The sequence below is a fragment of the Brachyistius frenatus genome, unplaced genomic scaffold, assembly GCF_029030835.1.
Source record: "Brachyistius frenatus isolate BFR_SWC_R1_liver_20210118 unplaced genomic scaffold, ASM2903083v1 Contig_12, whole genome shotgun sequence".
In the NCBI taxonomy this organism is placed as follows: domain Eukaryota; kingdom Metazoa; phylum Chordata; class Actinopteri; family Embiotocidae; genus Brachyistius; species Brachyistius frenatus.
The window spans coordinates 6,132,335-6,158,375 of record NW_027210611.1 but is presented as its reverse complement, the minus strand read 5'-3'; the positions used below and the strand labels follow the sequence as shown (position 1 = coordinate 6,158,375).

The window sequence follows — 26,041 nt, the reverse complement described above, 5'->3', positions numbered from 1 at the left end:
GTCCTACGGAGCTCTTCCACCTTGCTTAATGTTTTCCATTACTTCAGCTTGTTAGTGCACCTGTTTCTCTTGATGTCGTTCGACTTTTATATCATTCAACAAGAGGTAAGCGTCAGAATTGGCCAGTTTATTCTTTCTATCGAGCAATTAAACGTGTTGGAAGGTAATGTAAGCTGACAGGTGGGATTGCTAATTCATGTTTTAGTTTTTCCTCATTTTTAAATTGTGGCAGAATGTTGTGACAAATCCTTTTGACAGTGTTTTTGCTGATACTGCTATTTGTTTAGATGACTGAATTGCAGCACTTTTTCCACTGATGAGATGTGTTTGTGCCATAAAATGTCTACATTTCTTCTACCGAGCTCATTCAAGGAAATCGTAGCATATATTATAATTGTTTGAGTAATAAGGTGATTTCAGACACATAGTGGGAGCCTTAAATCTCCTGTTTTAGTCTTACAGTCCCCCTTTTGTTTTTATAGACAAGTGTTATGTCTCTGCATCCTCAGTCTGGCAGTCTGCAGTAATCTACTGGACATGTCACTCTGAACAAATTACTCTGTCCGACATTCTCTGATGTCCCATCTGCACATAACTTGTATATGTCATTGGCTCCAAAATGAATTTGTCTTCTGGAATAAATCTGCACAATAGAGTACATTCAAACTGCGTTTATATTTCAAGTATACGGTTTCACATGTATACAGACATCAAGTCGTGCTTATATGTTCTGAATAATGGTGTTTGAAAATAGATTTAATGTTATCGTGTATTTCGCCTTGAGGAAAAATTCTGCCCTTTAGCCTTTATACGCCCACGCAATAGGGATTTAGGGATTTTGTGCTTTCTCTGAAGCAGTTTGAAGGGCGGTCTTGTTCATAGTTGTTGTCAAGAAAACCTTAAACAAATCAAAGTCGATGCTAAATCCAGGTTCAGTTAAGTTTGAGTAAAAATTTGATCAAATCAGAAGCCAGCACAGAGTCAGTGCATCGAAAGACCAAAACAATTATGTTTACATGTCTTTTCTTCGTCTTTCTCGATAGACACATAATCATTCTAATTCATTTAGCTTCAATCAATGGAGCAGTAGTGACAGTTGTATCAATATGTTAAAGAACCTTTAGATGTTTTACCAGCACCAGATAAAAGTATGCAAAAAAATAAAGCACATTTTAGAAAATAATGGAAAAGCCTCAAAGTTTTTTTTTTATTTAAAACGGGCACAAGATCAAATCCAGTCTAATATAAGGCAAGTGTTCTCAAAACCAGAACCAGGTAGCGCACAGTGGTACCGGTTCTCTCCGACTACCAACTATGTGATCTTTGTCTTTAATGTGTGTTTGTTTCCGACGTCTTTGTGACAACTGAAATGTCAACACTGATGGGAGTTGTTTACCTGCAGGTTTATCACAGTCTGATGACCCCTTCCAGGGGCTGAGCTGCAGAGCAATGAAGACAGGCTCTCAAATCCGCCTATTACTGTGGAAAAACTGGACTCTTCGCAAGAGACAGAAGGTAAAAACAGTTAGGTGAAGTGAGTTGGACAAAAATGTACGAACACTGTTCAGGATAATGCGGTCCAATACGACCCCATAAATCCTCTCGGTATCTCTCCGACACTTAAACTGCATGTAGCAATGCTTTATTGCAGCTGTATTGAATTGTGCAGGTGCTCCTATTGTTGACTGCGTACGACTGCGTCACCTGTTTGTGTCCAGATCCGCTTCATGGTGGAGATCCTCTGGCCTGTGTTGTTATTCATCGGTCTGGTGTGGCTGAGGAAGGCGAATCCACTGTACCAACAACATGAGTGTAAGAACGAACCGTTAAGAATCCAACAGCTGTCGTTGCTAATTTGCCCTCATCTATTGAACCAGGTGTTCCTTATGAAATTACAACTCGTATGAGAGTTCTTTTCATGGGAAGAGTAACCCATAGTATCCCTTTGGAAACTAGTCACAAGTCCTTGCCTGCCCTCTGACGTGATGTGCGTTCCTTCAGGTCATTTCCCCAACAAGGCAATGCCCTCGGCAGGGATTCTCCCCTGGATCCAAGGCATCTTCTGCAACGCCAACAATCCCTGCTTCAGATACGCAACCCGAGGAGAGTCCCCAGGCGTTGTGTCCAACTATAACAACTCAGTGTAAGCAATAATGACAGCGCTCTTAAACCTGGTAAACTTCGCATTGATAGAAACTGAAATTATTTGATTTGTTGTTTAAGATCACTAGTTTGTCGGCGTCTTAATTTCTTTTTTTGAAATATGGTTAAAAAATTACACAAATTCAGTGAGGTTTATTTTATTTTTTTTGTCTTCCTCCAGATTGGCACGGTTTTACGTTGACATCCAGGAGCTTTTGCTCAATGAGAGGGAGATCCCGCAGTTTGGCCGGCTTTGGCATGAAATGTCATCCTTCACCAACTTCATGGACACTTTGCGCAACAACCCATCTGCGTTCTCAGGTAAAGGGCAAAGAGAAAGAAATTGTTCACTCAGTCACACTTCTCCTGAGAGTAAAATGGTTCGTAAAGGCTTTAGGTTTTAGGTTTATTTTTTTTTCCCCCCAACTCTGTAATCTCAACAGAAAAAGACTGTTGGAGATCAAGTCTGCTGTGGTTGTAGCTTTCTGGATAAATGTATAACCGAAGGTGTTCATAGTTTAAAAAGTGTATCATTAGTGTTTTTCTTAACCTGATTACTAGCTATGGAATAATCATAATTTTGTTTGTACAAATCTGGTAAAGACGTTTTTTTTTTTTTTAAATACTTTCATTGTTTCCCAATTTATTGAGATGTCAGGTATTATTTTTCCAATGCTTATTATAATTTATTTTAGCCAGTTATCCATATTTAAAAAAAAGCTCATCTTACACAAAAACTATCCAGTAAAGTAGTGTCTAAACTGTTCTTCTGTTCGACCTCTTATTCACGGTTAATATTCACATTATTGTGGTCATTCAGGTGCAGAGGATTGTTTATGGCCTGGCCTGAAGGCACGCGTAAAAATGCTCTTCCCAATATTACTTCCACCGAAATTATCTTTGTCTTTTGGCAGGGACGTGCATATCAACACTTTTCCTCTTGCTCAGTATTCTCCTGCTGAAAATCCGGAGCCCTGCCAATCTCCTCTGCTGTGAATCATTTCCTCTGAGCGGCTCACTACCGCTCGGGTCAGTATTGTTTTTTTTTTCTTTTTTGTGGTTCTGACCTTTCACTCTCTCCGTTTATTATTTTCCATCTAGGACGTGGGTTGAAGATAGAGGATATTCTGAAGGATGACGAGGTCCTCACAGCCTTCCTGTTGAGAGACGCCGACCTCTCGGAATCTATCGTTTTTGAGCTCATCAACGCAAGAATACGACTTGAACAGGTAGACTTGGTTTATCCTCATTTTTCTGAAGTTTTCTGGTGCATCTCTGTGTTTTTCCTTGACCTTTGCAACAATATGTGGATTTTTTTTTTTTTCCCCCCGCAACGTGCACCACTGAAAATAACATTCGACCCTTTTCTTTCTTTTCGTGCTGTCCAGTTTGCGTTCGGTATCCCAGACCTGCAGCTGAAAGACATCGCGTGCAGCCAGGCCCTGCTGGAGCGCTTCATCATCTTCCCCAGTCGTATGGGACTCCACGGGGTCCGCAACGCCATGTGTGCCCTCAGCCAGCCACAGCTGCAGAAGATCGAGGACATCCTCTACGCTAATTTGGACTTCTTCAAGATCTTCAGGGTGGTTAGTCGCTTTATAGTGTTTCACACTAAATGGATGCGCCAGACTATTGATCACAGCCTGAGTCTGTGATTATAGTCTGGAACCTCTGATCACGCCAAGGTTGGCACAACCACTCTGAAGGGCGGACCAATCAGCAACCAGTGTCATTGAAGTCAAGTGTTGTTTTTTTTCTAAATCTAGTTGCAGCGGTGGTATAGTTTTGATGAATATGGTGGCCGATTAGAGTCTGATGTTTTTAAAATAACCCGAGGTCTACACCCAGTCAGGTGCAATAACTGGAAAAAAAACAAAAAACATTCATATTATAAACCGATGATCCTGTATGTCTAACGACCCTTCATTGAGGATGTTGTGGAGGCTTTTTTGTGTTTTCTTGGTTATGGGGTTTTCCATGGAAAGGTTCGTCATTACTGGTGCTCTACCATCCTCTGAAGGCTTTAACAACGTAGGTAGTGTGACGTCTGTCTTCCTGTTCTAGTAAAACGAAGGCCAGTCTCTGTTTTTTTTGTGGTGGCTTCATTTGTTTTCTGTAACTTCTCTGATTCCTCTGGTATGAATGTAGAGGTAAAGAGGCATTTGAGTACGATTTGAAAAGCCTGTCAGTCAGCCAGGGATGCATGTGGTGCAAAGTAATAAATGCCAGGTTTGGCTAGTGCAACCAGTTTGTCCCAGCTACTGGTCTAGAAAATTTTTAACAGGAGTTTTTTTTTTTTATCTAATCAACTGGATCAGCAAAGTTGATGAAGCGGTATCGTTTCTGCTTCAGCTGACATATTGGATTTATAGCAGATGTGGTTTTTGTCAGTGCTGGTTTGTGGGCAATATAGTACATCTTCTGTCTGATTTGTGGCATGAGTATTAGCTCTATGTATAGGTGTGTGATGATGCCAAGACTGCATGTGTGGCCTAGTAGCTGATTTTAGCTTACAGGTGAATCTGCCAGATCTTTTTCATCCTGTCACTTGGGGCCTATAATGAAGCACATGCTCAATTACACACCGTTTATGCATGTAATTATAAAAAGCAAACAACAGGGAGGCAGAAAAACGGAGCTTTTTTTTTTTTTTTTAATGACACTTGAAGAAAAAGCCCTTTTACTCATTTATTTTAATATATATTTATAAATAAATAGTAGCTGTACCTCAGCAAATTGTACCAAAACAAATAAATAAATAAATGTAGCATTAAAAGAAAGCCGCTACAAACTGTACTATATTTAAACGTTTTGGTTTTTTTCTCATGACAGCCACTTGTTTTGTTACTATGTTTGTTTGAGGTTCAGCCTGAGTGAGTCAGGTCACTGGCTCAGGGAATTCACATGGCATTATCTCTGTTGGCCTGTTTCTTTAATGGGCTTAGCTTGCCCCCGCATACAGCCTGTTAAGTGTTTGCTAAGACATGAGGTTGCGTCTCATAAATAACTCACCGCCATGTGCAAGTCTAAAGAGTTCAGTGCACCTAGCTGCCAGTACACCTGTTTATCAGGCCGGCTGGGGCTTTAATTACCTCTGTCTTGAAGACATTGCCCGGCAATTGCAATAATTATGAAGCTGGTGTAAATTGTTGGGAAATGAGGCCCGTAATTAAATAGCACAGAAAGATATATAGTCAGAATTGGGTGTTTGTTGTGAATCAGGCCTTGGACAAGAGCTTGAGTAATAGTAAATCATTTTTGTGTTTTTATATTAACTTATTTATTCCCTGCTCTTTTTGATAGTACTTCAGCATATTTAGATCCTGCTTTTAAAAACTTAGAAAAAGCAACGACGTTTTTTTTGGTCAGCCGATCGAGACTAGAGTCCGACCGATTTTATTGGCATTATATGTCATTTTTACTTGATAACGTCCCAGTGAAGTTCACTGTTTTAGTGCACTGATGACATTTTGCACATTTAAGTTCATTGTTAAACTGTTAAATGTTCTGCCTTCATTATGTATCTTTGTCACACGTGTTTGATAACCACCTTTTGTTTTAAAAATTAAAATCGGAATTCTTTTTAACTTCCTGATTTTGGCTTCAGCACCAACAATCCAGTATCGTTTGGGCTCTCGTCCAGACTCTTCTCCAGAAAGACATTAATGATCCCCGCAGAGTGAATCCTAATGATTTTGGTGACGCCTTGATTTTTACTATTGGCTCCACAAAAAAAGCTGAAATATCTCAACAATTTATAGATGAATTGCCATGAAATTTGGCACACGTGTTCAAAATTTTTATTTGTACAATACTTTCGTTATGTATACAACATCTTTTTATTTTGTTATTTTGTTATCTACCTACTTCTACTATTATGATTCCATCTCTTATTTGTTGTACAAATGTGCCTTTATTTGACATTTTCAGTAAATATTAGAGAAATATGACAGAAAAAAAAACAACTCTCGCCAGCTCCACGACTTGCGTCTACACCGAGCACACGCACTCTTTGGAGGATGATAATACGACGGTAGCGTCTTAGTGATGATCTCTGCATTTAACCCATTAGTTCCATTATCTTTAAAGCCTATTACTCCGCCGAGCTCTGCCTTGCAACTACTATACTCCCTTCATTACGCTCTCGAATCCTGTCTCCCATCTACCTCCTTCTACCCTCCCTTTCTATAGTCCCTCGCTTTCTCTCGTTCTCCCTCAGCGCACCGCCTCCCTCCTTCCTTCGTTCATTGAAATGCAGGCAAGAGGAATGCGAGAGGAAGGATATCTCATGTGCGCGTGTTTGTCTTGGCACTCAGGGTTTCCTCACCCTCAGCCCTCTGCCCCGACCAGACGTTTTCTAACACCAACTGCTAATGGTTTCTCTAGAAGATAAGTCACTGAAGGAGGTCTTAGGGGAGTAACAGTTACAGTGGTTGCTTTTCTAACAGTTGATGGATTATAAATTTGATAAAGGTTCGCCAAAGTACACCGTTCCATTATATACATATGTCGTAACATTTGTTCTAAAGTGTGCGACCAAAACAAAAAAACAGGCGACTGATAGTTTTGCTCAGTAGGCTACTAATTTTAATTGTGGTAAAGAAAAGTGGGCAAAAAATGGTTTCCTTCCTCAGAAACAAACACTTCCTGGAAGTTTCCAGGAATTTAAAGTTGCTGTTTAACTGGTTTCTTGCTAAAAATGAATGTGGTTATCATCACGGGACATGACTTAACAAAGAAACCAAAAAAAAGAGAACAGATGGTTTTAACATGAAAGAACAAACGGCCGGTTGTGTTTGAATCTCTTCATCTTATCTAAATTAATCTTATTTTATTCTGAATAAATATTTTTTTCTCCAATGCGTCTTGTGACTTTGTTTCTCCAGATGCCTCAGCTCATGGACCGCCCCTCCGAGGGGGTTGACCTGCATTTCTGGGGTCGGGTTCTTAAGGCAGCATCGGAGAAGATCCAAATTGTAAGTGCACCAAAGGCCATCAATCCCTTCCACTCCTGCTCCCGCTACGCTCCTCATCTCCTTAGTCCTGCAGGATCAGAGGCACCACTATTTTTAGTCCTGCAGGAAACTCGCCTCTTCCGCTACTTCTTGTTTGAGAATCGCTCGCAGAGGAGTCTGACCGATGGGGCTCAGCAATGTGGAGGTTACGTGTGTGTGTGTTAACAACCTGCTGTACAAGTGCTGATATCGCTCTATAACCCCAGGTGTATGTGCGCGGCTGTGTAAATCTGCATTAATGTATAAGGCTGCTACTCTGCATGCACAAGTATTGAATACATGTGAAATACAAACCAGACTGGAATAGAATAGTAATGGAATGTATTTGAGGAGAATACAATAGCTATTGTAGAGAAACACAATAGAGCAGAAGAGTACAGAGTAGGATCAAATATATGTTCGTAGAACAGAACAGAATGAAATACACACTGTGGAGGAATTAAAGACAATTGAATAGAAATTGAAAAATGAATCAATAACAGAATAGTGTAAAAAAATAGACATATACTGTTTAACACAACAGGAAAAGAATATAGGAGAACATAGAAGAGAATATTATATAAAAAATATACAAGAGAAATACAATAATACAAAATATAAATTTTGAAGAGAAATAGAATAAGTATAGGAAAACCTAGAAAACAGAAAAGAACAGAGATGGTAGAATAAACTCAAATCAATACTAAAGAAAAATAATTTTTCAGTTTTTAGAGATAAAAGTAAACCAAAATTATGAATCAGAATTAATTCAATGCTAAAATTCTGGCCATATCAACACCAAAAATCCTTTCTACTATTGGCAGGTACAGAAAATATATATATATATATATATATATATATATATTTTTTTTTACAAATACAACACAATTGACTAGACTACAACAGAATACAGTTTGGAACATTTAATACATCAGCTATTGTAGAATATAATAGGGTAGATACCGAAGAGAAATTCAGAACAGCATATCACAATAGAACAGAACAGATACTTGAGTATACATACATGTACCATGTGACACACGCATACCAATGACTGTGATTGAGATGTGTGTTTCGGCACGTTCACCGCATGTCCCCCGGGGGTTTAGTGTGTCCCATCATCACCTTCGTCAAGAGTGAGAGAGAGACAGAGAGAGAAGGGGGTGGGGGGCGAGGGAGGGAGAGAGGGACATTCCTTTGAGGTGACACATCCTGTAGGTGGGACCTTTGTATCACCGTGGTGACAGAAAGGCGAGCCAAACGCTCTCGTTACCCACCTCTCCTTCCTCTCAGCTCGGTGTGCGAAATAATAAATACGAAGATGGAGGAAGAGGGAGCGAGAGGGGCAGAAATTCGGGGTGTGTAGTAGCATGCGTGTGCATGTTCACACGTAAAAGTTGTCTTTGAATGGGCGACGTACAGGAACAATGAGTCATTTTCATCAGTGACCTCTGCTAATAAGACTGACCTCGGTTAATAAATACCAAACGTCTGATCCTGTATGAGGTCATCTCAAGATTAAGATTAGTTATAGGTTGATTTCTCTTTGGGGTAATGCCTTTATATCTCCTCGAGCAAAACCTAAGTACTGGGGAGAATTTCACTTGGATAAATCTATTTTTGTCCCATCAATAGGAGGATATTTAGTCCACCCTGCGACTGTCCTCATGTGAGGAGGGGCGTCTGTCCAACATGTTTGCTTATCTTTCCAACTATTGTTTTCTCGGGATCGTTTATGTTATGAAATTCACAGGGTATGGATGAATATGAAGGACATAAATATCCCCGACTTGTATATAATTATCTGATAAACGTCAAAATGCTAAACACGAGTTGTTTACACTTACCAGCAATACCTAACATTCATTTATCCTGTTGGAGGGAGGGTGATATTTGGTCTTACTTGGCAGCACTGATGACCAAAACATAAGTCGCATAATATTAAAATTGGTTGACAACTAGTTTGGCTCAGGTCAAATCATTTTTGGAAATGCTCCTGCTGTAACAGCTGCTTTTGGTGGCATCACGTTATGATATTTGATAATACAGCGGAGACTTAAAATCTGGCACTCTATGTAGATCATAGTTCTGTGGGACTAAACTCATTCAGCATATATCTAGTAAACATCAACACACCTTCAAAAAAGGTCTAAATGAGGTCTGACACTGGCCACTTTTTAGATTTCACTTTCTGTGGACTCTTTTTGGATACTCATCCTCATTGTCTTTGAATTTTAGTCCCATGTACTTCCCAAACACTCAATTCAAACTGCCATTTGTGTTTAAACCTTGTGACGCATAAGAATTGAAGGTGGAAATATTGACAGAAATACTATAGGTTCCCGGAGAGACTGAATTGATGTTGTTTCATATAAGTCTTTTAATTTATAATCAGGCTGATGGGTAAAGCTGACCACAAAGAAAAACCTTTCCTGTGGCCCTTTCTATGTCTTGCACAGCTGATGGAGCGGGAGAGCTCTCAGGAGGTCCTGAAGGCGGTTTCCTCTTTGGTCCAAGATGGAGGTCCCTCCACGTTCACCCAGTTGATGTCCAGCGTGTCGAGCCTCTTCTGCGGATACCCAGAGGGAGAGGGCTCCAGCGTCCTGTCCTTTAACTGGTACGAGGACAACAACTACAAAGTCTTTCTGGGCGTCAACAGCACCAAGAACTACAACTACGTCTATGATGACAATACCAGTAAGTAAAGAGATCTTGAACTGTACTTGTCTCAATCCCATTCCATAGTGTACCATATACTGATTTGTATAGTATTTCTCACGGACTTTTCCTTAATAGAAAGCTATGCCAGACATCATTTGAACCAATAATATCCTTCCTTTTACTACCTGTTCTGAAGTTTGTGATCTCAAAAGATTAATCCTGCCCAGTTGCCCATGGCGCTGTAATTGTTCACATTTTTTTCATAAGCACTTCTCATCGGTTTGGACTTAATAGTTTAGCGTACTTGAACGTACATTCTTGACCTAGGAAACAGCAGTTGAGAAAACAATACTGCAACCAGGTCTATTTATTTGCTCTTTCAAGGCTTTTGATCGTACTGTTCCGCTCACAAGAGTTTTTCTTGAACTGTCATGAACAAGAGACTGGTGTAATTAAAGCATGAATTTTAAAAGCTCCTGTCAATGAAATGCCACAGAGAGGAAACTGTTTTTGCAAAGATACTTTAATCTTTTGACGCAATTTTTCTTTAAGCTGTCTCCCTGATTTTCACATGTAGTTTTACTTTTTGTGGATGTGTGCTGTGTCTGTTTTCATTGTCTATTGTACTGTGGCGCCAGCACACTCAAAAATCAGCCAAAATACCAAAACCGGTAAGAATTAGTTTGCATTACAAAGAGGAACAGCTGTGATTTCGCAGACGTTCGCATATTAAGTGGGGTGGTTTAGTTCACTAAGGCCACATAAAACATAATTCATACTAGAGTTGGTTGATAAGCACAGACAGCCCTTTTTTTTTTATTTTTTTATTTTTTTTTATATATATATAACTTAATGGCATCAGAATGGTGGCCTGTTGTGGTTGATAAGAAAGAATCATTATTTATGGTGATTCATTTCTCTCCCTGTCCATCCTTTTTTTTGTGGCTTTTTTGTATCTACATTCTTCTTTATTGATTGCTTTTGCAAATTTTCTACTCTTAGCTCCCTTCTGCAATGCCCTGATGGAGACCTTGGAGTCCAACCCTGTCACAAAAATTGTGTGGAATTCAGTCAAGCCCCTGCTGATGGGAAAGATCCTGTACACTCCCGACTCCCCTGCCGTCCGCAAGATATTAAAGAGTGTAAGAGACCACCTCCGGCCCCGACCCTTCACCCCTTCCACTCTCTTTCTCTACTCGTTATTTCTCTCCTTCTCCATTTCTCTCGACACGCTCGGTATCTGTGTAGATGCATACGAACCCCCACCCCTCTTTGGAATGAGCTGACTACCAAAGCAAAGGAGGGCAGAGGGTGGAGGTGGAGGCGGTGGGGCGATCTCTGTGGGTGCAGCAGTGGAAGGGAAAACGTGTTTTATTACTCCTAACATAATACAGATCTCGATTTTAAGGGGAGTTTTATCAATTGGAGTCGAGCCGACTGTCCACTTGTTGTTTGAAGAGTATTGTGGTTTTTAGAGCTTAGATAAATTAGCAATACACAGCTCAGTACTGACACCAAAAGTTTTAGCGCAGGAGCACAGTACTATATAATGATTATCCTTCCTCACTGCTGGTAAACTACTCTGGAAATATTCATCAATTTTGATGGGACGTGTTTGTTTATTCTCTGTATTTGTGTGTGTGTGTGTGTGTGTGTGTGTGTGTGTGTGTGTGTGTGTGTGTGTGTGTGTGTGTGTGTGTGTGTGTGTGTGTGTGTATCCAGGCCAACACAACCTTTGAGGAGTTGGAGCGGCTAAGAGACATGGCCAAAGCCTGGCAGGAGGTGGGACCTCAGCTGTGGGCTTTCTTCCAGAACAGCGTGCAGATGAACATGATCAGAGTACGAATACTGCACATACCTGAACACTCCTTTTCACTGACTTCTTATGAAAAAAAAAAAAAAAAACGTTTCCCTCACACTGCATATATCCAACAAAAGTGCCACCATCAATCCATTTTGAAGCATTTCACATGTAGTCTTGCAGTGTACAGTTTATTGCATAACGCTCAAAGTAAGTAAACCTTATTGTGCGTTCAGGCATGTGGGAATTGGGAAGGTTTCCACTTGGGAACGTCCTTGAGCAGAGAAGATAAGACTATTATGAGAAAGCTTTGTCCGGTAATGAGGTTGTGAACGCCTCCCTGTTTGGGACACCGTTCAAAATTCTCGTCCAAGTTTAAAGCGTTTACCAAACAGGCGACACGGCGTCCTCCAGAAAATCTGCTCTATTTCTGTTGTCAGAAGACAGAAAAGACACAAGCAACCTCGTCCTCCATATTATTTGTATGTCACATTTCTTTACATTTTGATGTACTGCTAGCAAATTAGGCAGGCTAGGCGAACCAAGACCAGCTATTTTGCCTCATTTTCAGAGCAAGCACAGAGCTCCAAGTTTGACAGGCCTTCATGTGTTTTTCGTTTTTGTTTTTTTCATTTTGAGATCAGAACTTCCCTGTTGCTCATCAACACACCATTAATTACAACATATCCAGTGTTAGAACCAACCAATATCCAGGAGAGGTGTGGACGCAAAATCTCGAGATGTCTTTAAGTTAAATTCAATCCACAAATTTTGCTTAAATAAGTTGGTTTTTCACATCTTTTAAAGCCTTTTGTTTGGAAAACTTGAGACCCTCCGCATGTCCAGAAGAAGAAGAATCTTATGGGGTGTAGTGTAAAGACGCTAATTGTTTGTCGTTACCATGTCCATGTCAAACCAGGATGCAATACATTTGACATTGCATTAAATTTGATAAAAATGAACCGTGTGATTTAAAACACAAAGTTGTTTGGCATCGTGATTCAGAGGTATGATTTTCCTAAATATACTATGCAGCCAATTGGACGGTACTTTTCCTTGTGTATATTTATATCACATACGGTACCTATGCTCTCGTCTCCATCGCTGCAGGACACCCTGAGGAACCCGACGGTGATGCACTTCGTGGATAACAGTCTGGAGGAAACAGAATTTACCTCCAGAGACATCCTTAACTTCCTGCACAACGGTCCAGAGGAAAAGAGGGAGACGGGAAAGCCAAACTTTGACTGGAGGAACATTTTTAACATCACTGACCAAATCATACGCATGTTCAACCAATACGGAGAGGTGAGGAATCTTGCCTATATCGCTTTGATTCACTTATAATTCCTAGTTGCCAAATCTTGCACATTCCCAGGACGAGGTATTCAAGTTTTTTTTTGTTTTGTTAGACTCGCTCCTAATTCCGCAGACAGGAGCATCAGTCTTTCAGATCTGCTCCCTGGAGATCGCAGCCAGGCCTTTTGAAACAGAGCAAACCACTTAGCACGGCTTTAGAGCCGCTCTCTCGTCCAGGAGGCTGAAAGGTAGCGAGAACAAGCCTGCTGTCACCCCCCTCTCTCGCTTTCATTGTGGAGCCGGTGATAAAGTAGAGAGTAGGTGGGAATGAGTCACCCCCCCCCCCTCATGAGCTCAGTGCTGTTTAAGTGCAGGGCCCTGCATTGAAACAGACCTCTGCGCCTGCAATATAAAAGAGGGCAAATCACTCTATCCATCCTTCACGCCTTCCCTCTTCTCCTCGGGTTTAAAAAGGGGGAGGCAGGGGTTGTGATGTTGGAAGGAGCCCTATCAGTGCAGGCATCGCAGTCTGTCCTTTGTCTTCAAGTTCAGCACCAAGAGCCTCACAAACAAGCCCAGGCGATTTAGCCAATTAGATATAGCTGTCAGCGAGCATTGAGCCATAGGATAAGTGCTACAGTTAGCATCAGGTCCTCTTACTCTGTCAGGGGTATGTTTCTCACACTGGAACATGTGTATCAGTGGGGCTCTTTCTCCTCAGCCCATTTATGAGTGAACGCTGTTGTGTTGTGAATGTATGGTTCCATAAAGATGAATGGGAAGTGGTCTCTCGTCTTTCTTTCAGCGCTCTCAGGGTATTGTACAGTAATGTGAATAGAGACATTAGACACGGTGTACATGGGAGGTGTGTGTGTGTGTGTGTGGTGGGGGGGGGGAGTTAAAGAGCTGTGTGTGTGTTTGTGTGTGTGCAGGGGGTGGAGTTTCACATGGCAATTACACATGTTTTTCAGAGAAACGGTGTGTGAGAAAGGGACATTGTGAAAGTTCTGTTCGTGTGTGTTATGGATACTTATGTGTGTGTTTCATGCCTTTTGCTTTTCTGCATGTATGTGTTTGTGTCACTGCAGGATGAGGCTCAGATTTCCTCATGTCATCAGATCACTTCAGTTCTGTTTAAAAATGTTTAATTCACATAACTACACATGATCTGCTAAAATTGTCAATAGAGCTTTTTCTGGTGCCAAAACAATACCTGAATGTCAGGACAGACCTCAAATTATTCTGTTTTTCATGACAACATTACCCAAGTTTGAGCAATATAAACCTATTTTCCTAAAAAAACAACTTTACTTGCATTTAGAAAGCAAACTGAACTTTAGTTATTAGGGGTATGTGAAGTAACGCAGATCAGGCAGGTAAAATCAATACAAAGTCAAAAGTTGCCCAAAAATTGATGAGAGCAACAGAACGAAGAACGAAATCTATAGGTTTAGCACTGATAGTCAAAAACATGCGATCTGGCAATCGAACAGTGTTTGTACTCCCAGTTTGAGGGAGTACAAACACAGATTGGGCTGATTGACAGAGTGGCTGCAGGTGAACAGATTGGTGGTGAGGTGGGCGTGGCAGACGGGAGACTGGGGATCACTGGTGGGTGGAGGGAACGATACAGGGGAAATAACTGAAAAGCAGAAAGACAGAAACACAAAATGTGAACGCAAATCTATCACTTATAAATCTGTTGATGCTGGGCACAAAACAACCAGCAGCCATATGAGAAGTTTGGCTGAATAAATTAATCTAAAATGTATGATTTAGTTCAGAAAATAGGTGATCGAAAGTCGAAGAATCTAATATGTTGACTAAGCTTTTAACGTCCTCAAACAGCAAATGCCACATGCGTCTCATCTAATACATGATATATTTGGACGTACTCAAACACTCACACTTTCGTTCATTCATGTGAAGAACTAACCTTTCCTTTTAATAAGGAGTTTTTTCCTGCCAGTTGTCGCTCATTTAGGAATTGTTGGATTTCTTTCTATAATGTTGTAAAGTTCTGTTGTAAGGACTTTACTATGTTGAGTGCCCTGAAAAAAACTCGTGTTGCGATTTGACGCTATAAAAATCTAATTTAATCATATTTGTTCTGGCACGTAGAAAGAAAATCACTCAATTGAGCAAACAAAATATTCAAATCTAAAGGCTATTATCCTGCCACATCTTCCCACTTGAACTTTTCTTTTGAAAACCAAACTACCCAACTCACAGCCCTCTTTTCTCTGCTTTTCTGTTTGCAGTGCGTTAGTCTGAATAAGTTTGTGCCCCACACGGATGAGTCCGAGATGATCCATCAGGCCTTGTACCTGCTGGGGGAGAACAAGTTCTGGGCCGGCGTGGTCTTCATGGACATGTTTCCCTGGACCACGAGTGTTCCCCCGCATGTCAAGTACAAGATCCGCATGGACATCGATGCAGTGGAGCGAACCAACAAGATCAAAGACAGGTCAGTAGGAGCCGTGCGGATGGATGTTTTTATAGAAGGATTACTGTGGGTTTGTGACCTCTTAAAATAAAGCTAAACTACTGCTTTTGACCCCGTGCAACAAGGTGGTGGACTGCGATTTCTTAGAAGTTATTTCTCCTTCTAACCTAACATTGTTGCATTTGAGTAACTAAAAATAAATAAATCAGTCTTGTATTTTTCCTTTCAAGTTAATGAGATTTAAACTGCAACCCAACAGAGAAATCCTGATACCCAAACCCTTATGGCAGTGGTTTCTAAACCACTTGTGGATACAATTAATTGCACAGACATTTAGCGTTTACATTTTTTTTTTTTTTTTGGGCAACGAACAAAAGTCTTTTTATGGGTATTTTTCAATACATTTCACCTGGCTGGTTTGCATGTACACTGGAGTTGGGTTTGATCTATCCAGCAACATTAAGAGGCACCAAAAAAACCCCGACAGCCTGCCGTTTCTTACATTTTTTTCATGCTGTTAGCGCAATATTAATGAGGCAATTTATATGGATTTGTCACATTCCTCAAAGGAGGGAAAAACCTCCCCAGATGGCTTCAATGTGTCTTCCAAGTTTACTGGTGGTTCCGTATTAACTCGTTACCTGCCCCTTTCATCTTCCCATGTACAGCTCTTACATGCATTTTCCCTTCGCTTTGATCTCCCATTCATAAGCAGACAGTATGTCAATAGCCCCTGGGGTGAACAAACAGTTTTAGCTGTTTACAGCACACCAACAGACTGTAATGGACCCAGCGGGAGTACTGCCTCTATACAATTGAATAATCAGATTGTAAGAGGGCTTTGACTCAGACTTATGCACTTAAGTAAAAGCAGTGTACATGTGTGTGTGGTTGTAGAGACCTTCGGCTCAGGAGGTTTTATTGTTACAAAAATCTGGGTAGAGGCTGTTAGTGGGGATTATTTCATACAATTAAAAAAAGTTTTATGAAGCAACTTCATATCTAAAAGATCCAGGTATACCTATTGTTCACTTCCTGTGTCCTGTCTTCTCTGTCAGGTACTGGGATCCCGGTCCCAGAGCGGACCCCTTGGAGGACCAGCGGTACATCTGGGGAGGTTTTGCTTATCTGCAGGACATGATTGAGCACGGCATCCTCAAAATCCACACGGGCAACGACTGGCCACTGGGGGTCTACATCCAGCAGATGCCGTATCCGTGTTACGTAGATGATCTGTGAGTCAACTCGTCACTTCGCGCAACTGCACATCAAACACGTGGTGGATGCTGTTTCCTAGTGTGTCCATGACTATGCATTTTTAGCATGGTTGATGCAAGATGAAGTTCATGCCTTACTCTGGCATTAGTACAGCTATTGTAATGGATAAATACAATGAGTCCCAGGGCTGAGAATTAAGGTAAAAATAATAGTGATCTTTTGGAAGTTTCTGCCCAGTATGCTGTTCTCTGATAACTAACAAAAATCTGCTTGAATAAAAGTGAAAATTTCACATTGGACATGGAAACGCTTTGTGCTGACTGGCCGGTAAACAGTTACTTTAAATATTTATCCGACATCTCAATATTTATCCTTAGCTGTTTAACTTTTCGCAGCAACGCCACACAGGAAGTGTGACAGAACTAAAGTGGAAAATTCTGACACACATCTATCTTACAGCTGGTTTATTTTGTGTTACGAACCAATAACATAATTCCAAAGGAAAAGGACATCATTATTTTCAGACATGACTTAACCAACAGTGAAGCCACCCTGGTCAGCCACACAGTCAGACCTGCGCGCGTCCCCTAACCTAAACAAAAAGGGAAACTAAGTTTAAAACAATTGAACTCCCATTAAATAACAGCCATCCCATAACTGACCCTCCTCCTCCTCCTCTTCCTTCTATCGTCATCTCCAGCTTCATGATCACCCTGAACCGCTGCTTCCCGATATTCATGGTTCTGGCCTGGATCTACTCGGTGTCCATGACCGTGAAGAGCATCGTGCTGGAGAAGGAGCTGCGCCTCAAGGAGACCCTCAAAGCCATGGGCGTCGAAAACGGAGTCATTTGGTACACGTGGTTCATCGACAGCTTCATCATAATGACTGCGAGCACGGTGCTTCTGACCGCCATCATCATGGTGAGAAAAACAGAAGGAGTTGGACAGAGAGGGTGAAAGAGGGAGGCCATGCTGGAAGTGTAACAAGGGTCAGTTTTTGTTAGATGGTTTAGGGAGTTCATGTCTTGCAGGGTGTAATGGTGCCCTCTTGTGTATGATATTAAAAAGATCTATTTACTCAGACAGCCAGTGTTTGCTCTAAATTGATTCGGTTTAGTGTGTTTTAATCTGTAAAATAAAATCACTTCAGAGATAATCTCACCCTAAATATCTCCTTTTTCTCTCAGGGTGGGAAGGTGCTGAATTACAGCAACCCAATCCTCGTCTTCTTATTCCTGCTGACTTTCACCATGGCCACCATCATGCAGTGTTTCCTGATGAGCGTGTTCTTCAACAAGGCCAACCTGGCAGCTGCCTGCAGCGGCATCATCTACTTCACCCTCTACCTGCCTCACATCCTCTGCTTTGCCTGGCAGGACCGCATCACCCAGAGCATGAAACTGGCTGCAGTAGGTTTATTGTTTTTTGTTCCAGGAATTTTAACAAAATCAAACAAACACACGGGTATATATATATATATTCAAACACAAGCTGTGCAAGTGTAGTGTGCTAAAATTTTAAATGTTCTGTAAAAACGTCCTTTGATACAGGTGCAATAACAGTGCTAGAAGACAGGCAGTAAAGATATCTGTTTGAACATATATGATTTCCCCTGATATGCATGTAAATTTCAAAGTAGATTTCCTTACAGACATTAGTAAATTCAATTAAATTGTGTCTCATAGATATTCTGCACCATGTGTAGCTAAACCAAGTGAGGATCCTCTGTGTGTCCCCCCCCTCTCCTTTAGAGCTTGTTGTCGCCGGTCGCCTTCGGCTTCGGGACAGAGTACCTGTCGCGGTACGAGGAGCAGGGTTTGGGTCTGCAGTGGAACAACATCCAGACCAGCCCGTTGGAGAGGGACTCGTACTCCTTCCTCACCTCCATCTTCATGATGGTGTTCGATGCTGTCCTCTACGCCATCCTGGCCTGGTACCTGGATAACGTTTTCCCAGGTTGGACTATTAATTCTGCATATTGCATGATTTCATTTACTGTATTACACTAAGAATTAAAACAATTTTTTTTTTTTTTCCCTTTTACAGGACAGTACGGCATCAGTCGGCCTTTCTACTTCCCGTTGCAGTCCTCATACTGGAAAAGATCTTCACCCCCTCACACAGAAATGACTGATCAAGGTTAGCGAATCAACCAGCAGCCCTGTGACTAGAGGTTTATTTTAAAAGCAGAAGTGAATACCTGCCCTTATCCTTTTGCTTTAAAATGCTTTGGGGCTAGACAGGACATTTTATCACCAGTGGAAGACTCCTTTAAAGGACAAAGTAAGGTATATAATGAGTCGAGGTCTAACAGGAGAGATTGGCTCCCTTGCCCCTTCCGTCACTCCCGGACACTCAGGAAGTGAATCAGCGGCTTGGTAAAAGACAAGATAAGTAGAGAGCACTATTGCCAGCACCGAAGTCCCCTCTTTAAAGAAAGGTCCCTGTAACCACACTACTAATAACAAGGGATCTTTTAACTTCCTCTGGAAAACAAAACTGTGGCTCCAAACCTGATATCCAAATCAGCATTTTTATCATATACATATGATAATAAATGAGTGCTGAGATTTCACGGTAATGGTTTAAACATCGTTATCAGGTCTGTTATAGTTGGCTGTGAGGCAGTAACTTTTCTAATTAGCTGCTTCTATCTGTCCACCTCAGATCCTGAGATACCCGAAACAGAGAACCAAAAGAGCAGATGCAACTCAGAGAGATACACCTGTAACAGCTCAGGCACCAATAAAACCTGCAAGCACCAGGGTAAGAGAGAATGGCTGGAGAGAGTGAAGGAGCTGCAGAGACGACGAGAGGAGTCCCCGAACCAAGAGGAGGAGGATCTCAACTCGAATAGGGAAGGTGAGGACGGAGACACAGAACAGAGGATCAGGAAGTGACTGCATACTGCATGTGAGGAGCACTCTGAGAGCATCTAGTGGACAGGCAGAGAAACACAGCTACACCTACATTATAATGGCAGACGGATGAGAAACTGGGGAACACTTGAAGTAAAAATGATGCGAGTACATCCGAGCTAGTGGTGATTAACAAGTGTGACTAGCAAATAAAGGTATTACGAAGACTTAATGTTATGAATTATATGAGTTTCAAAGCAAAACATGAGCTGAAATAGGTGTTTTTTGGCTACTGGACACGATTTGTTGTTGTCAAACATTAGACCCTTTTGTACTGTCGGTTAAGCCAGTAGAATAAATTATATTTGTATAAATATTTATGATGTGTAATATTCTCGTTGGGAGAAATATCCATAAAATGGTGGACAATTATTTTGTTGTTGTTTATCAAATGTTCTTTCACAGGTAGAAAAACGTTTCACTTTTTAATTTTAAACAAAGATCGATAGTTCTATTATATTATGATAAAGTGTTGCGTCTGTTTTCAGAAGCAGGCCAGTTGTTCTTTGAGACCGACCCAGTGGGCCTGGTTTTGGGGGTGCAGATTCAGGATCTGGTGAAGGTGTTCGACGGAAGCTCTCGTCCGGCCGTAAACTGCCTCAACATCAATTTCTACGAGGGACAGATCACGTCCTTCTTAGGGCACAATGGGGCCGGAAAAACCACGACGATGTAAGCTGAAATTAGATTTAAGAAGTTATGAATAACTTATATTTCAAAGTGTGGTGAAGGAGCATTGGTTAGTTGTAATTCTATAAAGAAATCTGAAAGAAATAGTTTGAAAATATGTAAATGCAATGCAAATAATTGAGATATTTGTACAAATTTCATGCAGTATGTCACATTTAGACATACAAAAAGTATGCACTGAGCTTATAGATCTACTTACAAATATTTTATAATTGCAAGGCTTTCACAGCAGCCTCAAGGTAACGTAAGCGCTCCTAACAAAGATACCCTGTTTAAACACGAGAATCACATCCTTTTATATTCATTATTAATCTGCTGCTGTATTTGAAGATGACTTTTTCTTCACTTCAGATTTGATCTGAATGTTGATGGCACTTTAGAGATTTACCCAAATGTTGGCCCCACCTGTTTTCTAATATTAACACTGTTTCTGTTGTTTCCAGGTCCATCCTGACTGGCCTCTTCCCTCCCACATCCGGCACAGCCTACGTTAATGGGAGAGACATCAGAACTGACATAAACATCATCCGCTCCTCTATGGGAATGTGCCCTCAATACAACATTCTCTTCAATCAGTGAGTTACATTTGAGATGAGTTCGGTGTGAAAGAGTCAAAACAATGTACCTGCGTGCAGTAATTTCCGCAGACAGCTCTGGAACACAGCGGGAAAGAATGAGAGAAGGAAGAGAAGCTTTGCATTTTGAAGAGACAGAAATTACTTATTGATTTCATTTTGTTTGTAAATAGTTGTTAATTGCAGTTTGACATGGATTAGCTGTGGCAAAGTGAGGAACAAACTTTGTTCAAAATCAATGCTCATTTTTCAGAAATCGATCAGCAACCAAAACAACAATTTTACACTCTGGCATTCTTAACGTGTTTATTCTTTCGGCCGTTGTTGTTCCAGCCTCACAGTGGAGGAGCACATCTTGTTCTACTCACTGCTGAAGGGTCGGACGCAGGCGCAGGCGGAAACGGAGCTGGAGGACATGCTGGTGGACATCGGTCTGCCTCACAAGAGAGACGACGAGGCTCAGAACCTCTCAGGTCCGCCGCTCGCTTCTCTGTGTGTGTGTGTGTGAAAGATAATTTCATTTATTGTGTTTTGCCTCTTTTTAAACATCTCTCTCATGCATGTTGCAGGCGGTATGCAGAGGAAACTGTCCGTTGCCATGGCGTTTGTTGGAGGGTCAAAGGTCGTCATCCTGGATGAGCCCACCTCAGGGGTGGACCCCTACTCTAGAAGATCCATTTGGGACCTCCTTCTGAAATACAGAGCTGGTAAAGATATCCCTGCTGCAGAGACATTTCACCCATTTAGAGCCACATTTTAAACCTTCAGGTTGATATGTCTCCACTTCAACTCCATGTTTTAACTGTCTGAATGCATTTTACCCCAACAAAGACATATAAAACCCTCAAGGTCCACTTTCCTCTATTATATAGAAGAGAATGAAGAATAAAACAAAATATTTTGCAGCTTTACAGCTCGCCCGAGGCCCTTGAATTAAGTAGAGAACTGATCAAACGGAAAAATTCAACTGCACAGCTGCAACGAAAGAAACATTATTACTCATAAAATCAATACAACTATGGTAACAAAAGACTGTTTCACATAAAAATGAGCTGAATCTTTTTGCCAGTTTAAAATTCAAGCACTTTATTAAAAGTTTGCCCCCTTGTGCAGGCCGCACGGTGATTCTGTCCACTCACCACATGGACGAGGCCGACCTGCTGAGCGACCGCATCGCCATCATCTCCAAAGGACAGCTGCACTGCTGCGGATCCCCTCTTTTCCTCAAAAACTGTTTCGGAGTTGGCTTCTATCTAACGCTTGTACGCCGCATGAAGGAGCTCAGCCAGAAGGTGGTGAGGTTAAAACTAAATCAACAAAGCTGCAATGTATTGTTTCTGCAGCAGAAACCGAATCCGTTTCTAACACAGACACACGGAGGAGAATACTTGATTCCCTCCCATGTGAGGGAAAGGTTCACTTTTCTGCATGGTTAAAGGTGTTCTCTTCTTTTTCTATTTCTGTCAGAACAACTGCGACTGTGCCTCAGACTGCTCTTGTTCCTGCTCCATCTGTACCGGATACAAAGATCAGACTCAGAATCAGTTCCAGCAGCTTGACAGAATTCTGGAAGGTACGTATAAACTGTATGTATCCTTTCATCCGAATCCTCATGAGCAGCTCCTCTTGGTGAGTTTGTGAGTGTGTGTTCTCTTGTGTGTTCCCATCTTATTACCAGGACCCAATTCAAATTTAGACAAAATTAAGATTTTAGGAGGCGTTTTTGGAAAGTGAGGAGATTTCAGCTCAGTCTTACTTCTTCAAAGGGCTGCAAGGGGCTTTAAAATTGGTTTTCAGGTTAAGGTTTATATTCTGTTTTAGGTAAAGAAAAGGGCATGTATCTGTGGTTATTATTGAAAGGGTTAGGGTTACGCTTAGGGTTAATTTTACATATTTAATAAGTAGGAGAAACCATAAAGGTTGAGGGGAAAAGCACCATTTGTTATTATTTAGTAAATTCAAATAATTTAGTTCAGTCAGACAACTCACTTTTGAAATGTTTACTGCATTGGCAGAATATAGTTAGAGTTTAGTGTCTAGGCTCCGGACTCATCACTCCCCGCAGATGGGATGACACAGATGTATTTGGGGAGTAATGAGCAAACATGTTAACTCCCCCCCCCACCCCCCCGGTGGATGCTGGGGTGGTGGTGGGGCTGAACAAACAGGCAGCAGGACTGACGCAGGGCAGAAAGGATGAGATAGGAAATATCCACGGGTGAAATAGACCGCCTAATTGTGTGTGGGTGTGTATGTCTGATGGCTACGGAGTATGAGGCATGTCACATGACGCAGAACGGAGCAGCTCGAGTTGACTGCGTGAACTAGCTCGCAGACGTCGCTCCATGTAGTAATGTGTATGGTTGAATCAATCTAATTATAATTGTAATGCTGATTTGAATATAGCTGAATGCTGACTGGTGCGCAACATTACCTTTTCCCGCCCAATTAAAACCAGCTAGAAGAGCACAGAGCAAAAAAAAAAACTAAATGTAGACATTTCCACTGTCAAATAACAGGATTTTTTTCCAATACATTTTTTTTTTTTATTGATCTTTTATGTCAATGTGGGCCCTCATGAATGTAGCAATAAAAATCTTTGAGTGTGTGTGCAACCTCCAGGGTTGCACACATGTGCGTGTTCATGCACTAGAGACTCATGTTGAAATTCCCAATCCTGGCCCACTTATCTGTGTTGTAAAACAGACTTAAATAGAACACATTATTTTTTTCCACATTCATAATTTAGTAGAGATATTGACCCGTGAGCCTTTTTCCTCCTGTTCTGCCTGAGGACACATCACTTAAAATGCAATGCCATGAAGTTGCTCAAGCACAGTTTTACTCACGCATTTTAGTGCTTGAATAATACAGTTCGGTTTTTTTGGAGTTGTTTTTTTTTGGCGGGGGAGAGGTGGAGGATTGGGTGGGGGTTTGCATCTCAAGCAGTTTTTTTTCCTCCTTTGTCCTTCTCTTCTGTTATTTTTGGGAACACTTTGCTCTTCATTAGCTCCTACATATGCAATTTTTTTTGGTGTTAATCTTCTTCCCAGGGGACATCGACAGCATCACTACTCTGATCCACCACCACGTCCCTGAGGCCAAGCTGATCGAGGCCATTGGACAGGAGTTGACCTATCTGCTCCCCAATAAAGGCTTCAAACACCGAGCCTATGCTAGTCTGTTCAGGGAGCTGGAGGATACGCTGGATGACATTGGTCTGAGCAGCTTTGGCATCTCTGATACGTCACTAGAGGAGGTAGGGACACCGCCACAGCTTTCCTCCCTCGGGTAGTTTGAATTTTATGATAAACCCCAATAGCTTCAGCTTTTTAAAACAAATTCTGATACCATTAACAAGTCATGAAAAGTACATTGTATAAATTTGAGCAAACCAGTATGTATAAGGAATTATTATACTCAAATTACTTTCACAGTTTCCAACACAACCACCAGTTGAATGTTTTCAGTGGATGACTCAACCATTCTGGTTTGATTTGCCCACCCACCTGCAAAAACTCTTTCTTAACAAGTATTTTTCAGCTGTTTCTACATCCTTAAAGTAGTAAGATTTAAGGTCATTCCTTTGTTAGAGGAATTCCCACGGCGACCATGAACTGAAACACATTGGTTTGAATCCTGCTAAAGACCTTCGTTACATCTCCTCTCATGTCGTCACTCCTCCATTGGTGTCTACCTGAATACATGTCTAGTCGTGTTTTAATCTAAACTGAACAACTTCTGTGACTTTAGAACTTAAAGGAAGACCTAATATTTATAGCATGAAAAGTTTTTGAAAGTTTAAGGAAGTTCTTTTTTATTCTCCAGATATTCATAAAGGTCACTGCAGATGGAGAGGCAGCATATAATGCCACCACTCCAGGTAAATACCACCACTGAGATTCTTCATGGCCTTTTCCTGCAATTGGATTTCTGACCCGTTGCTCTGTCTCTCTTAACGTGCTGTTAATCCACTTGATTCACACCAGTTTTTATCACGCTGATATTGTTTTGTCTCTCCTGAGTGGCTTATACAACGGTGATTTAGCTGCAGTTACTTTCCATGTGGTGTTGCTGCGTCACGTACTAGTTTTAACCCCTCTAGTTTGTTCGTGTGTTTTTTTGTGTTTCACTTTTGTGTCCCACATCTAGAACAGTGGATGTTACAGGGGAGGAAACATGGCAGGAAAGTTGATGTAGAGGAAGAAGGTCAGAAAGTTAAGATTAACTCAGGCGATATAAATGCTTCTTTTTATTGAATCTACTGGACCTGGGTCAATCAGAAGAATTTGTATTTGTCTTTCCTCAATTACATTTTCTATAGACTACTTTTGTTTTACGTGGAGTTTATCATAAAAGTACGGTTTTGGTATCATTGTTGTTCTGACATAAAAGCCTTTTCTGTGATCATCTAAATTTTATTATAACAAATGTTTGAAGCCTCACTTTCGTGCAGCTTTAAGCGTCTTCAGTGACCCAGCTCTGGGATGTTCAGTTTCTATAGTAAAAAAGAAAGCAGGCACAATTAAGACATTATTTTTGCTGCTTGCGTGCTCTTTTCCAACGCAGCGCTGCTTCAACTTCCTGCATTTACTCACATTTATACCTGTACGGTGCTCAGAAAACAGAATTATAAAGCTCAGATAGGTTTAGGTGCTTTGCTCAGTCAGTAGGGCTGATTCAAAGCCAGCTAAAAACTGCCTCTCAAGAAAATATTTGGTCTTTTTTAGTATTGCACATACTTTATGTTTTCTCATTGACCGTAGAACAAAATGGAGTGAGCACCAACGATGGTTCAGACAGCAACGCAGGAAGAGGTTCCAAGCAGGTGAAAGGTGTCAATCTGACCATGAAGCAGTTTCACGCTCTGCTTGTGAAGAGGTTCCACCACGCCATGCGCAGCCAGAAAGACTTCCTGGCGCAGGTAACGGATCTAATAATAAACATAGGGATGCAGTGAGAAGTGATTCAGGAATGCTTGTGTTTCTGGCTGCCATATGAGGTACTATACATTTAAGGGATAGACAGTTTTGCTGGACATAATCTGTAAATACTAGCTAATAACTTCATTTGGATGCATCTGCAATTGTGTGAGTGTTTGTCTGTGTATTTTGCACAACATTTTCTGAACTATTTGTATCTTAACTCTGTGATTCCAGATCGTCCTCCCTGCCAGTTTTGTCCTGATAGCTCTGATCTTCACCATGATTGTCCCTCCGTTTGGCGAGTATCCCAGTCTGACCCTGACGCCCTGGATGTACGGACAACAGTTCACCTTCGTCAGGTCAGAACCTC

At 41.2% G+C, this 26,041-nt stretch overlaps 1 protein-coding gene across 1 annotated transcript in view; it reads left to right on the top strand.

The window, feature by feature from the left end:
- Positions 1-11: 11 nt before the first annotated feature.
- LOC138617418 (retinal-specific phospholipid-transporting ATPase ABCA4-like) overlaps positions 12-26,041 on the top strand; it is a 38,577-nt gene continuing 12,547 nt past the window's right edge. Inside the window, exons 1-30 of the mRNA XM_069692418.1 lie at positions 12-105; positions 1,403-1,515; positions 1,719-1,812; positions 2,002-2,143; positions 2,324-2,463; positions 3,244-3,371; positions 3,531-3,728; positions 7,029-7,118; positions 9,596-9,833; positions 10,800-10,939; positions 11,520-11,636; positions 12,709-12,906; positions 15,159-15,364; positions 16,402-16,578; positions 17,262-17,484; positions 17,751-17,972; positions 18,315-18,519; positions 18,610-18,702; positions 19,231-19,425; positions 19,970-20,153; positions 20,615-20,746; positions 21,080-21,219; positions 21,316-21,453; positions 21,860-22,041; positions 22,214-22,319; positions 23,800-24,005; positions 24,575-24,629; positions 24,899-24,955; positions 25,513-25,670; positions 25,906-26,030. Of these exons, the coding sequence (XP_069548519.1) occupies positions 1,450-1,515; positions 1,719-1,812; positions 2,002-2,143; positions 2,324-2,463; positions 3,244-3,371; positions 3,531-3,728; positions 7,029-7,118; positions 9,596-9,833; positions 10,800-10,939; positions 11,520-11,636; positions 12,709-12,906; positions 15,159-15,364; positions 16,402-16,578; positions 17,262-17,484; positions 17,751-17,972; positions 18,315-18,519; positions 18,610-18,702; positions 19,231-19,425; positions 19,970-20,153; positions 20,615-20,746; positions 21,080-21,219; positions 21,316-21,453; positions 21,860-22,041; positions 22,214-22,319; positions 23,800-24,005; positions 24,575-24,629; positions 24,899-24,955; positions 25,513-25,670; positions 25,906-26,030 (4,355 nt within the window). The 5' untranslated portion in view covers positions 12-105; positions 1,403-1,449. The remainder of the gene's footprint in view (positions 106-1,402; positions 1,516-1,718; positions 1,813-2,001; positions 2,144-2,323; positions 2,464-3,243; positions 3,372-3,530; positions 3,729-7,028; positions 7,119-9,595; positions 9,834-10,799; positions 10,940-11,519; positions 11,637-12,708; positions 12,907-15,158; positions 15,365-16,401; positions 16,579-17,261; positions 17,485-17,750; positions 17,973-18,314; positions 18,520-18,609; positions 18,703-19,230; positions 19,426-19,969; positions 20,154-20,614; positions 20,747-21,079; positions 21,220-21,315; positions 21,454-21,859; positions 22,042-22,213; positions 22,320-23,799; positions 24,006-24,574; positions 24,630-24,898; positions 24,956-25,512; positions 25,671-25,905; positions 26,031-26,041) is intronic.